This window comes from Lampris incognitus, chromosome 9 (genome assembly GCF_029633865.1).
Source record: "Lampris incognitus isolate fLamInc1 chromosome 9, fLamInc1.hap2, whole genome shotgun sequence".
Classification (NCBI taxonomy): Eukaryota; Metazoa; Chordata; class Actinopteri; order Lampriformes; family Lampridae; genus Lampris; species Lampris incognitus.
Genome location: NC_079219.1, coordinates 42,615,685 through 42,630,443, shown reverse-complemented (window position 1 = coordinate 42,630,443; position 14,759 = coordinate 42,615,685). Strand labels below are relative to the sequence as shown.

The following is a 14,759-nucleotide window of genomic DNA, read 5'->3' as shown; positions in this document are numbered from 1 at the left end:
TGTCTCGTCGGTGATGAATGGGCAAATCCTCCTGATGTTATAGAGGAGAAATCTGCAGGAGCGAGCAACCGATGCAATGTTTGCTGCAAACGACAGTTGGTCATCCAGGATCACACCCAGACTCCTCGCAGTCCGAGTTGGCATCACCACGGTGTTGTCAATGGTGATGGCCAGGTCTCGGTGTGGGCAACTTTTCCCTGGGAGGAACATCAGCTCTGTGTTGTCCAGATTTGGCTTCAGGTGGTGTGTCGCCATCCACTCCGAGATGTCAGTCAAGCACCCAGCAATGTTTGTCTCTACTTGTGTGTCAGAGGGAGGAAAGGACAAGATCAGCTGGGTGTCATCGGCATAACAATGGTAAGGGAAGTCATGCAAGCGAATAACAGAACCCAGGGATGTCGTGTACAGGGAGAAAAGGAGAGGACCCAGAACCGAGTCCTGTGGAATGCCTGTAGTCAGTCTGCGAGGCTCCAACACAGATCCCCTCCATGTCACCTGGTAGGAGCGACCCGTCAGGTAGGATGCAAACATTGAGAGTGCAGAGCCTGTGACACCCAGCCCCTCGAGGGTAGAGAGGAGGATCTGGTGGTTCACTGTGTCAAACGCAGCTGACAGGTCCAAGAGTATCAGGACAGAGGAGAGAGAGTTTGCTCTAGCAGAGTGCAGCGATTCTGTCACTGCAAGGAGGGCCGTCTCTGTCGAGTGACCCACCCTGAACTCAGACTGGTTGGGGTCCAGGAGGTTGTTCTGGTGGAGGTAAAAAGAAAGTTGGTTAAAGACAGCACGTTCGAGAGTTTTGGATAGAAAGGGTAGAAGGGAAATTGGTCTGTAATTTTTGACGTCAGAGGGGTTAAGTGATGGTTTCTTGAGAAGGAAGGTGACTAGCAGTCTTGAAGGCAAACGGAAAGCATCCTACCTGGAGGGAGGTGTTGATGAGGTGGATTAGAAAGGGAAGGCGTTCAGGTGCTATAGACTGAAGAAGAGGGGAGGGGACCCTCCTCTTGTAATGTTGTTGTGGTTACACCACCCCGAGCTGCCTCCCCGGCATGTTCAAGCCACTCCCCCATCGAACATGCCGGAAACATCCAAGCGCTCGGCTCGCGCTCTGAGGAGACGAGCGCTGCGCTGCACCAGGTGTTTGCCATCATCCATCAGGCACACCTGCGGCAATCAGGCAGCCCTCTACAAGAAGCCTCCCAGAACGTCTCTACGGGCTTCGACGTACTGAACCCTGCGTTAAAGCTCTGACAAGCCCTCCAGCGTTCCTTGCCCTCTTGCTATTCCGTTTATTCCCAGTGTCTATATTCGTGTCTCTCTTTTTTACCTCCCAGGACGCTCCGCAACTTCCACGGCTCCCCGCATCTCCCTCGCTCCTCTCCCCCAGCAACCTTCACGTTTTCCCCCCGGACCTCTCCAGCGATCTCCCTCCGTGTCTGTCTACCTGGACTCCTATTCAGACTTGACTTCCTGGATCAAGGACCCGGACTTCCTCAGACAACCCCTCACTATACGGATTCGGACTTTGGTAGCCAGGTGCAAATCGTCTCAACAACGCCCACCTGAGACTCACCTGTCATTATCCCCTGTGGCAGTGTTGTTTGTTTTTCTTCCCTGCATTAAATCGCCCTTCGGGTTGTCCCAGTGCTCTGTTGTCTGTCTGTCCTTTTGGGTTTCGCTACACTGGCCTCTGGTCTTCATTCGTGAAATGTAACAAATGTCCTAGTAATAAGATGGTAGTTTTTACAGGTATAGTTTTACCGCCAACCTTAACCCTGACCCTAACCATTACCCTAACCCTAACTCAAATTACAAGGTAATTTCAACCTTATTTCTAAGAAATTAAGTGATAATTACCACCTTATTACTAGGAAATTACTAGGTAATTTCCGACCCCCTAAAATAAAGTGTTACCAACTTTTTATACTTAATAACCTGTATAAACACTTGGAAAAGCCACAAGCCCATGCCAGGCTTTTGTTTGCTGACTTTCATCTACATTCAATACGATGCAGCCTCGTCTTTTAATAGATATAGATTGCTATGTGATTTTAATTTGCCTCACCTACTTGTGTTGTGAATCTTGGACTTATTGACTGACAGAGGGCAGAACGTGTCTAAATGGCTCTCTCTCAGACTCTGTAGCTATATCCATAGACTCACCGTAAGAATTCGTCCTTTCACCCTTACTTTTTATTATGTACACTGATGGATGCAGGAGCACTCAGGAGGGCAGCTATTTGGTCAAATTTTCTGAAGACACTGCATCACTGACCCTCCTCCAAGGTTCAGAATCAGTCCATGGGAATGCTCTCACTGATTTTATTTCTTGGTGTGATAGCAACTTCTTGAACTTAAATGTTTCTAAAACCAAGGAACTGATTAGATTTTATTCCACATTTAGCTCCCTAGGGTGTTATTATTTATTGTTTGTGTTATTTGTTTGTTTGCATGTTACTGTGTTTTGTGTTCACGAGCTTCTCCAAACAAATGCCCCCTAGTGGGATTAATAAAGGTGTTGATATTGTATTGTAAAATGGGCAAGCGTAAGGATCTGAGCGACTTTGACAAGGGCCAAATTGTGATGGCTAGACAACTGGGTCAGAGCATTTCCAAAATGGCCGGTCTTGTGGAGTGTTCCCAGTATGCAGTGGTCAGTACCTACCAAAATTGGTCCAAGGAAGGACAACCAGTGAACCGGCAATGGGATCATGGGTGCACAAGGCTCATCTATGCGCATGGGGAGCTAAGTCTAGCCCATTAGGTCCGATCCCATAGAAGAGCCACTGTAGCTAAAATTGCTGAAAAAGTTGATTCTGCCAGTGATAGACAGGTATCAGAACACACAAGTTGCGTATGGGGTTGTGTAGCCTCAGACCAGTCAGAGTGCCCATGCTGACCCCTGTCCACCGCTGAAAGCGCCTACAATGGTCACTTGAGTGTTAGAACTGGACCATGGAAGAAGGTAGCCTGTTCTGATGAATGATTTTTTCTTTTGCATCATGTGGTCAGCTGGGTCCATGTGCGTCATTTACTTGGGAAGAAATGGCACCAGGATGCCAATGGGAAGAAGGCAAGCCAGCAGAGGTAGTGTGATTCTCTCGGCAATGTTCTGCTGGGAAACCTTGGGTGCTGACATTCATGTGGATGTTACTTTGACACGTACCACCTACCTAAACATTGTGGCAGACCAAGTACACCCCTTCATGGCAACGGTATTCTCTGATGGCAGTGGCCTCTTTCAGCAGGGCCCTGCCACGCTGCAAAAAAATGTTCAGGAATGGTTTGAAGAACATGACAGCGTGTTCAAGGTGTTGCCCTAGCCTCCAAATTCCCCTGATCTCAATCCAATGGAGCCACCTATGAGATTTGCTTGAAAAATAAGTCCGATCCATGCAGGCCCCACCTCGCAACTTACAGGACTTGGAGGATCTGCCGCTAACGTCTTGGTGCCAGATACCAGAGGACACCTTCAGAGGTCTTGTGGAATCCATGCCTGAATGGGTCAGAGCTGTTTTGGCGGCATGGGGGGGACTTACACAAAATTAGGCATGTGTTTTTAATGTTTTGGCTGGTTGGTGTACATCACAAATTTTAATACTCAATATATAGGCCATCAGTACTCTGGATATGCACATTATGAGAAGTGAAATTTCCCTGTAGCATCTGCTTCCATGTTAAGACTTTTGTGATTGCTAAAGGGGGTTTAGTGCAATATAGCAAAATATCTCTTATGCTTTTTACACTTTAAACTTTATCTGTCTTTTCCAGGTGTTCAGAGGATGCCAGTAATGCGTGGTCCACCCACTGGGGGTATGATGGCCCCCCCACTTCCTCGACCCCCTCCACCTCCTCCCATTATGCTGCCTCCCCCACCGCATGGCCAGAATGCTCCCCAAGCTCCTTCTCAAGTTATGCAGTCGATCCAACACCAGCATATATCCTCAGCGTCGCCGGTCAGTATTTTGCGCTTTTGTGTTTAAAGGAATGAGTTCATTCCTATTTTATACTTGTGTTCATATTTTTCACAAGTTGGTTTCAGTTTCACAGTCATCCATCCTTTTTTTCCATACTGGACTTACAGCTCAGCTTGCCATCTATAGAGCACAATTAATGGGGAAAAATGAGCAATCCTTGTTCAGTGCAATAACAGTACTCGCCGTTCAGCAAAAGTTAACATGCTACAGCAGTCTATAATAGAGAATTTGAATGGCCATTTTAAAAATTTAGTTTTTTTTTTACAGTCTGTTCCCACTGTGCTACCTTTACCAATACACCCTACAAGAGTGTTTTTATGCATGCTCAATAATCCAGATAAGAAAATCACAGAAAGTTGGATCAGTTTATCTGGACATGTTTATTGAGAGAAACATTCTAAGTGACCTCTTCAATCTCGACAATCTGCAGGAGTCAGTCTGCCATGGTTCAAAGCAAACATCAAGAGGGAATCTAGCAATAAAGTCAACAGCAAATTTTTAAAATTACCTCTCAAATTCATTGTGATAGATATGATGTAACATCATGTAGGTTTTGGCTGAATCGTTGAGTATAACATAGTGGACTATGAAAAAACCCAAATTTTTCCCTTATTATGTGACTAGCTGAGTCATTGGGAACTAGAGGAGTGCACCCAGTAGAGTGTAGATTTCTACGTGTACGTATCTCCCCGTCTCTGGTGTTTGAACTTCGCAACAAACACCCCTTTTTTGCCTACCAGGAGAAAGGAAATATGCTCACACACAGACAGAAAAAACAGTGTTTTCCCTGCGTTTTTAAGATTTGCACAGCTCTTAAGTTTAAGAATCCGTAGAGGAAAAGGATGTTCGAACATTTGGCTCTTGGGAACACTGGAGCGATTCAAAGTCAAGGTGAGCCAGACTGGATGGAAAGACAGCCAGTCTGGCTCACCCTGACCTAATTTTTGGTCCATATTGCCCAGCCCTACCAAAGACTCCAATAAACATACTTCTGAATATGTACGTCAGCATCCCAAATCTCACAATAGCCTTCAGTCAATGCCAGAACCTCAATACCACAGCAAGAAAGCACTGTTCCAGCTCCACACTACAATCAAGAAAATGATGACAACAACCCCCTCCAGAGTAATTTCCTTACACACCAGCCAGTAAAAGTGGAACTTAGAACAGATTGGACCTGTCCTACTGAAGAGAGAAAGGATAGTGGTTGGATTGGGGCAGGAAGACTCAATGATCGCAACCATCCACCACCTTCACACCACAGCACTCTATTAGTGAGCAATCCACATGAGAGTCAAAGTATCATGAATCAAAGTGACAAATTTTGTGAGATTCTTTGCTCGCTATAAACTTGTCAGCACAGAACTCTTAACAGTTTGACGATCACCCAGAAAGCTTCAGAGCCTGTCAAGCTTCGTTCTATAATGCAATCAGCGGCCTAGACCTATCAGCCGGCGAGGAGATGGACCTCTTAGTCAAATGGCTAGGAAATGAGTCTGCTGGACATGTGAGACGTATCAGGGCAGTTAACGTAAACCAACCTGAAAGAAGGCTAAGAATGGTGTGGGAATAACCATGCAGAAATTGCTCCTCCTCCAAGGGAAGAAGAAGAACATTGGTACCTTTTGGACCTTTGGCATGTACCACCCGAAAAAAACAGGTCAGACCCATGTGGTATTCGATTCCAGATTCGCTGAATGATGTCCTAACAGGTCCAGACCTTAATAACACCCTTCTCGGAGTCCCTATTCGCTTCAGAAAAGAGTCCATCATGGTTACATTGGACATACAGTAAATATTCCACTCTTTCCTGGTTAGAGAGGAGGACAGGAACTCCTTGAGATTCCTGTGGTTTAAGGATAATGACCTCAACAAAGACATCATTGAAGTACCGAATGAAAGTGCATGTCTTTGGCAGTAGCCCCTCTCCAGCTGTTGCCATCTACAGTCTTAAGCATTCAGTGCAACATGGTGAGGCTGACTTCGGGTTGGATGTCAAGCAGTTCATAGATCGGGATTTCTATGTGGATAACGGCCTGAAGTCACTGCCCTCTGAAGAAGCTGCCATCAACTTACTGAAAAGAAGACAGGACATGCTCTTCTTCGCGAACCTCAGGTTGTATAAGATCACGTCAAACAGTAGTGAGGTAATGAAAGCCTTTCCATCACAATAATATGCAAACAACCTGACGGATCTAAAGCTAAGCACAGATACATTGCCAATGCAATGTAGCCTTGGACCCAATTGGGGCCTGCAGATGAACATGTTCACATTCCAGGTTGCAGACGAAGATAAACTGTTCACTCGTCGGGGTGCCCTAGCTACAGTAAATAGCTTATATGACCCTCTGGGATTTGTTGCTCCGGTTACCATTCAAGGCAAAGCTATACTCCATGAGCTCACCATGGAAGTGGGTGACTAGGACTCCCCATTACCATGCGACAAAGTGGACCTGTGGACAACATGGAAAGACTCACTGAAAGATCTTGAAAGTCTTCAAATCCCAAGTCCATATGCACCAGTCTCCCTCTCTGAAGTTCAACAGCGAGAGCTTTGTGTCTTCTGCTGTGCCTCTACCAAAGCAATAGCTGCAGTTGCCTATATCAAAGTCACTGAAAGGAAGGAAGGAAGAAAAAAAATCCTTAAAACCAGAGCAGGACGTGAAGCTCTGGACATGTACCAAAAATAAAAAGAAGGCCAAAGCAAGAGAACGAGAGCACAAGAGGAAGAGAAAAGAGAAAATCCAGGAAAAAAGCTGTGCTCAAAAGGTGTAAACAACTTTTAAATCAAGGTCCTTAGCAAAGACTACTGGTTGACTAATAGAATCAGGTGTGTAACTGCTTGGTTGGAACAAAGACCTGCACCCACGCCCTACGCATTTCTGTCGTCAACATCGACACATCATATAAATCTATGGGCAGACACTTAGAGATTGCATATTAATCACACCGAACTTTGAATGTTGACACTATGACTGGTAAAGGGAGAGAGCTGGCTGATATGATGGAGAGAAGGAAGGTAGATGTACTGCGTGTTTAAGAGACCTATTCCTACACCATACTATTAAGTGTTCATGAGAGAGACGACCTGTGAGGAAAAAACTGTTCCTATCTCTGGTGGTTTTGGTGCCTATCGCTCTGTAGCGCTTGCCAGAGGGTAGGAGTTCCAACGGACTGTGTCCTGGCTATGGGGGGGGTCTGTGCTTTATCTGCTTGCGTGTATCCAGGCTCTAGAGGTGTACAAGTCCTGCAGAGTGAGCAGGGGAGTGCCAATGATATTTTTCTGCTGAATTACTGTTCATTGCAGTCTGTTCCTATCCTGTTTTGTTGCTGCTCTGAACCAAACCGTGATGGATTTGCACAGGAGAGATTCAGTGACTACGGTGTAGAGCTGGCTCAACAGTGGCAGACCAAATGTCCTCAATTGCTGCAGAAAGAACATCCTTTGCTGGGCCTTTTTGAGGATGGAGTTGATGTTGGTCTCCCAATTCAGGTCTTTGGAAATGGTAGTTAATAGAAAATTGAAGGTCCCCATGGTTGACACAGGGCTGTTGTGAGGAGGGAGCAGTGGCTGAGGGGTGTCTCCTAAAGTCCACTCTCATCTCTACAGTCTTGAGCATGGTCAGCTCCATGTTGTTTTGACTACACCAGAGCACCAGCCGCTCAACCTCCTGCCAATATGCAGACTCGTCACCATCCTCGGTGAATCCGATGATCAGTGTGTCATCTGCAAACTTCAGTAGTTTAACAGCTGGGTCCTTGGAGGTGCAGTTGTTGTTGTAGTGGGAGAACAGCAATTGGTGAGGACACATCCCTGGGGAGCAACAAAACTGATTGTCTGTATACGAAATCCTTTATCTGTAATGGCAAAATAACTTATAGACAACATGGGTTTTCTCTTCACCAGCAGGCACTTGTCACTTTTTGGAGAAACAAATAGGTATTGCTTTGGCTTCTTCCTGCTAGGTATATTTGACATAAGTTGTCCAATGTTTAAAATTCCCTCTTTCTCTGTTTCTCATTCAGGTCAACGATATGGTTCCCATGGTTTCAAGCCTACCCAAAAGACCGGCAGCCTCACCCGCTGTCAAACCAACACCTTCAATCATCCAGGCAGCTCCCACTGTGTACTCTGCCCCCTCTGCTCCTTCTGTTGGATCCAAAAGACCAGACATCAGAGCACAGAGACAAGCAAGAATGGTACTAAATAGACACACACACACACACACCACGCACACAATGAAAATACCTGATATCAGAGCACAGACACAAATAAGAATGGTTTTTAGTAAACATTCATGCAGTCAAAGTTGTTATACAAAACAGTCTGAAAGTCTGAGTCCACTACCAACATCTGTTTGTTTTTGTCATTCATCAAAAACAAACACATTTTTATTCAGTTAACTTATCTGGAGCAAGATTACATAATTTTTTACTGACACAAGTCAAAACATTGACTTGTGAATCAGTTCATCTGGACAAGTTTATTAAGAGACGTTTCATCACTCAATCTCAATAATGTTTCGTCATACATCTGTCAATAAATGTTGTGTCCAGGTGAACTGATTCACCTTTCTGTGATTTCCCTACCTGGTTTATTGCGCATGTATAAAGACGAATAGTCACCATAATTACAGATTGTACTCTGGTATTGATTCTGCAAGTTTTTGCAGAATTTGAAAATGAAAATTATTCCAGCACTTTTTGAGACCATTGAAGAGGTTGTCCTATGTTCCCATGTGTTTAGCTTTTTCCCTTTTCAAATATTGATGTCTGAAGAAGGTCTTTAACTGAAGTGTTGCATTAACACTAGAACGACCAAGACGGTCATTATGACCATTTTGGATTTTCAAAGTTTAATAACTTTGTGAAAAAAATACAAACCTGCTGCTCCCTGAATGCTCCTAAAATTGCATATATTTGCATTAAAATTAGTTTTAGATCAATTGCACAAAAAAAAGTTATGATGAGATCTTCCTAAAACGACCATGGGCGGTCTGAAATCCCGGTCATTCTAGTGTTAAATAAGTGTCTGGGAGCATCATTCTTCAGTGTGCAGATTTCCAGTGCATCCGGAAAGTATTCACACCCCTTCACTTTCCCCACATTTTGTTATGTTACAGCCTTATTCCAAAATGGATTAAATTCCTTTTTTTTTTTCATCAATCTATACACAATACCCCTTAATGACAAAGTGAAAAAGGTTTTGTAGAAATTTTTGCAAATTTATTAAAAATAAAAAACTGAAATATTGCATGTACATAAGTATTCACACCCTTTTGCTATGACACTCAAAATTGAGCTCAGGTTCATCCTGTTTCCACTGATCATCCTTGAGATGTTTCTACATCTTGATTGGAGTCCACCTGTAGTAAATTCAATGGATTGGACATGATTTGGAAAGGCATACACCTGTCTATATAAGGTCCCACTGTTGACAGTGCATGTCAGAGCAGAAACCAAGCCATGAAGTCAAAGGAATTGCCTGTGGACCTCTGAGACAGGATTGTATCGAGGCACAGATCTGGGGAAGCGTACAAAAAAAATTCTACAGCTTTGAAGGTCCCGAAGAGCACAGTGGTCTCCATCATTCGTAAATGGAAGAAGTTTTGATCCACCAGGACTCTTCCTAGAGCTGGCCGCCCAGCCAAACTGAGCAATCGGGGGAGAAGGGCCTTGGTCAGGGAGGTGACCAAGAACCCGATGGTCACTCTGACAGAGCTCCAGGGTTCCTCTGTGAAGATGGGAGAACCTTCCAGAAGGACAACCATCTCTCTCTGCAGCACTCCACCAATCAGGCCTTTATGGTAGAGTGGCCAGACGGAAGCCTCTGCTCAGTAAAAGGCACATGACAGCCCACTTGGAGTTTGCCGGAAAGCACCTAAAGGACTCTCAGACCATGAGAAACAAGATTCTCTGGTCTGATGAAACCAAGATTGAACTCTTTGGCCTGAATGCCAAACATCACGTCTGGAGGAAACTAGGCACCTCTCATCACCTTGCTAATACCATCCCTACAGTGAAACATGGTGGTGGCAGCATCATGCTGTGGGGATGTTTTTCAGCGGCAGGAACTGGGAGACTAGTCAGGATCGAGGGAAAGAGGAATGGAGCAAAGTACAGAGAGATCCTTGATGAAAACCCGCTCCAGAGCACTCAGGACCTCAGACTGGGGTGAAGGTTTACCTTTCAACACGACAACAACCCTAAGCACACAGCCAACACAATAAAGGAGTGGCTTCGGGACAAGTCTGTGAATGTCCTTGAGTGGCCTAGCCAGAGCCCAGACTTGAACCCCATTGAACATCTCTGGAAAGACCTGAAAATACTTGTGCAGTGACGCTCCCCATCTAACCTTACAGAGCTCGAGAGGATCTGCAGAGAAGAATGGGAGAAATACCCCAAATATAGGTGTGCCAAGCTTGTAGCTCATACCCAAGAAGACTTGAGGCTGTAATCGCTGCCAAGGGTGCCTCAACCAAGTACTGAGTAAAGGGTGTGAATACTTATGTACATGCAATATTTCAGTTTTTTATTTTTAATACATTTGCAAAAATTTCTACAAAACCTTTATTGCTTTGTCCTTATGGGTTATTGTATGTAGATTGATGAGAAAAAAAGGGATTTAATCCATTTTGGAATAAGGCCGTAACATAACAAAATGTGGGGAAAGTGAAGGGGTGTGAATACTTTCCAGATACACTGTAGATGGATAGGTCTAGATGTACTTTATCAATCCCTGTGGGGAAATTCATCTTCTGCATTTAACCTTTCCCAATAACACACACTGTAGCTAGGAGCAGTGGGGAACCACCGTGCAGCACCCGCAGACCAACTCAAGTTCTTGCCATGCCTCGGTCAGGGGCACAGACAGAATTATTAATCGATGAATGTCTTTTTGATGGTGGGAGGAAACCGGAGCATCTAGAGGAAATCCTTTTTGTTGAGAAATCCTCTTTTCTTCTTTTTGACCTTTCTGTCCTACACCTTCATTTGGCTGGGTGCGCACACAAATATGTTTTTTTCTTCTTTCCTTTTAAAATGCTCCCATAAATATGCAGCCTAGTTAAGGTGTAACTGTGAAGGGTAAGCAATACAAGTCAGCATTCCTTGCTCTTCCTTGGACTTCACATAGTCCTTGCAAAGCTTTGATGCGTTTTTCGGGTCATTTTCCTGCGGGAAAATAAATCCCCTTCCACACTGCTTTCAGTTATAAGGGGTGCCATGCCTCTGTCGAATTGAGTGCTACCTCTGCTTGATCATTGTGTAGTTGATCCTGTGCAAGTCACTGACGGATGAAACAGCCCCAAACCTTTATGTTGCCACCACCATGTTTGGCTGAAAGTGTTCCACACTGTTGTATTAACCATTCACACAAATTTTAATTCATCTGTACGTTTCTTCCACTCTTTAACATAGAAATATCAGTATCTTTTGGCCCATACTAAATGTTTTGACTTATTGTGAGACCACCGGCGTTGTTCAGAAACTGCTACTCTTCCATAAAGGCCACATTTTGTGAGTTGTCTGTCTATTGTAGTTTTATAAATTGCGGCAGGGCAGTTTTTGTTCAGCTGGCTTTAAATCTTTGATGTGGACGTTGGTATGTCTTGTAAGTATGTTAGATTGATACACTATATGGCCAAAAGTATGTGGACACCCCTTTTAATGAGTAAATGTGACTATTTCAGCCATTGTCATTGCTGGTAGATGCATAACATCTAGCAGACAGCTATACAGTCTCTATAGAGAAACATTGGCAGTAGAATTGGTTGCACTGAAGAGCTCAAGGACTTTGAGCATTACATTGTCATAGGATTCCACCTTTCTAACAAGTCAGTTCATCCTATTTCTGCCCTTCTAGAGCTGCCTCAGTCAACTGTAAGTGCTGCTATTGTGAAGTGGAAACGTCTAGGAGCAATGACAGCTCAGGCATGAAACAGTAGGCCACATGAACTCACAGAATGGAACTGCCAGGTGCTGAATGGCATAGCGTGTAAAAATCTTTTATCCTCCGTTGTAATACTCACTACCCAGTTCCAAACGGCCTCTGAAAGCAACGCCAGCACAAGAACTGTTAGTCAGGAGGTTCATGAAATTTTTTATTTTTTTTTCTAACATCACTTGGTGATTCACTATGGGAAATGCTTCGTCATCAACTATGGAAGATCCAATGACACTATGTCGGTCAGTAACTGACAGGTTGAGACATATCAGACTCCGCCCTTCCTGTTATCACGGTCGACTGTCCTGACCAGGTTATTACCAAGGATGGGTAGAACACTGAAAATCTGTACTCACAATTACTCCCATAAAAAATGACTTGAATAAAAGTGAAAATTACCACTTGAGAAACATACTGAAGTCAAAGTAATAAAGTACCAGGTTAATAAATTACTCAAAGTATAAGTTACTTTTCATTTGAATACTTTTTAGGGTGTGCAGGCCAGTGCAAAATAATGAAGAAACTGCACTTGTTGATAATTTTTTTTAATGACGTAGAGCAGGTAGGCTAATCAGACAATTAATCAGGAACACCTTGACATTTCAACTCATGTACTTGTGCTCATGAAGTGAAACGAAATGCTGTTTTCCCCAGCTCACAGCAGTGCAACATACAGACAAAAAACACATTCAAGTATTACGAGAACACGTATTCAAACTCACACATATATCCAAACAAAAAAAAAATCACTGTCCAAGGGAACGAACGCCAGCCAGGATGACTGTCGGAACCGCCGGTCTGCGTGGGCTAGCAGTTAGCCTAGCCTGTCCTGATTACGCATCCTGGCAGACCGCTCTCCATGTTTCCTCCTCGGGTGCAGCTCCAGGCAAGGGCTGTGGCTCCTGTGGCAACCAGACAAAGCAGACCAAGCCCTCCCAGCTGATCCAATGCCAGCTCTCCCAACCAGACACTCTTAACACACCTCCCCGCACTCCACATGTCGAAATCAAAAACACCAGTCAATGCCAGGTGAAGGCGCCGCCAGACCGCCCTCGGTGTTATTGGAACTGCCGGTCTGCATGGGCTAGCGGTTAGCTTAGCCTGCCCCGCTTCCGCGTCCTGTCAGACCGCCCTCAGTGTTGCCTCCTCAGGTGCCGTTCTGGGCAAGGCCGTGGTCCCTGGGCTCACAGCACAGCAGTCCAATCTCTCGCAGCCAACAAACGAAGACAAAAATTTAGACGCAGACATGGACAAAGACACTGCATTGATAGTACTGGGTGAGGCCACTGCGAATGTGAATTTGCACCACCATCTTCCCACACCGGAAGCGGAAGTCAGTTAAGGATATACATATATCAATACAACTATACAACTGAGATATGAACAATCTCCCACTCTCTCTTTAGCTCTTCCTCTCTACCCCTCTCTTCCTCACCTACCCTTCTCTTTCTACATTTCGCTGTCTTTCCTATAGTGGACAAATTAAATGACCTAGCTTAAAAAAACAGAATTGACGTCCCAATTTCTTTGTCTTTACTACTTTTTCTCTGTAGCTCTTTCAATGAGAACAAAATAAATGAAGTAAAAGCTAATAAAATGAATAAGATAACCATTCAACAAAAACAGCAGCAATATGAAATTTCCATCTCTTTCATCTATGCATGTTGCCAAAATGTGTTTGTAAAGGTAAAACAGTTCCCTGTAGAACTTTCCTTCTTAAATCAGATCACTAGGTGAACTATTTTATATTTGAACATACTAATAGTAACAAAATGAAAATCCCATCTCTCCCTTGTTTTGTAAGAAACATGCCCTAAATTGGGATATGTGCGTAATCTCTGACACTAACATTGAGTTCATGTCATTTCATACAAAAGGTAAATTGTGTTTTTAATGTAAAATCTCCCGTAAATGCTACAAAATACTCCCAAATCTGGCAAGATGACCTTTTAGTTGAGCTTTAGCAGAAGCTGTTTTTCAAAGTTTTTGTTCCCCAGTCTTGTTCTGCTTGTGAAGATGTACCCAGCACAACTGAGCAGTCTCTCACAAGCTGCAGATGCAGGTAGCACCATGTTTGTCTTGTTGGAGAATTTCTTGAATGCAGGAAAGGAGTGCAGAAGATCCATTTTCATGGTCATCACTGAGCTTTTTGGACTGAGTGTTAACACAAGCTCTTTGAAAGCAGGTAACTGTAAACAATAACTGAAAAGGGGAGTAAATCGTCACACATGATGTCAATGATGAGCTGGTCAATTTTTACCTGGGACACTTGGCTGAGTCTGGGCCCACCAGTCAGTTTGGTTTGGACAGTTGTGGCACTGCTTTGATGTGTGCGCTTGACGTAGGAGTTGGTCTCACACTCTTTATAGGTTCTTTTCTGGATGTTTCTTCTATAAGGCAATCACACACACACACAAAAAAAAACCTATTTGTACACAACTGGAGTCATGATGATAGTTTTCGTATGAAATCACTTTTAACATGTCGTAGCCTGAATCCTGATTTATTTGTTTAACCATATCAGTAATTAGGTGGGCTGTGTTCACATTAGTTTGATCTATAGACAGAGGTGCACATAACAGGTGCACATGCGTGGTCAAAATAAATGATGCGCAGCAGATAATACGAAAAGAGTCGCTTTTGCATACCAACATTTTTGGGACACAGTTACTTACTGAAACAACAGGATTTTCTCTGTATATCACTGGTAAGAAAGAATATGACAAATATGTCAATTTTATTAATCAGTTGTTAATTGTGCAACTTTCAGCCTTCGTTCTTAAGTGGATACGTTTTTTTTTCAAAGTTAGCAAGGTTAACTGTTAAACCTTGAGCTCCAG

At 43.9% G+C, this 14,759-nt stretch overlaps 1 protein-coding gene across 1 annotated transcript in view; it reads left to right on the top strand.

The window, feature by feature from the left end:
- rbm42 (RNA binding motif protein 42) overlaps nucleotides 1–14,759 on the top strand; it is a 59,343-nt gene that overhangs the window by 25,858 nt on the left and 18,726 nt on the right. The window contains exons 7-8 of the mRNA XM_056286574.1: nucleotides 3,769–3,953; nucleotides 8,001–8,174. Coding sequence (XP_056142549.1) covers nucleotides 3,769–3,953; nucleotides 8,001–8,174 — 359 coding nt within the window. The remainder of the gene's footprint in view (nucleotides 1–3,768; nucleotides 3,954–8,000; nucleotides 8,175–14,759) is intronic.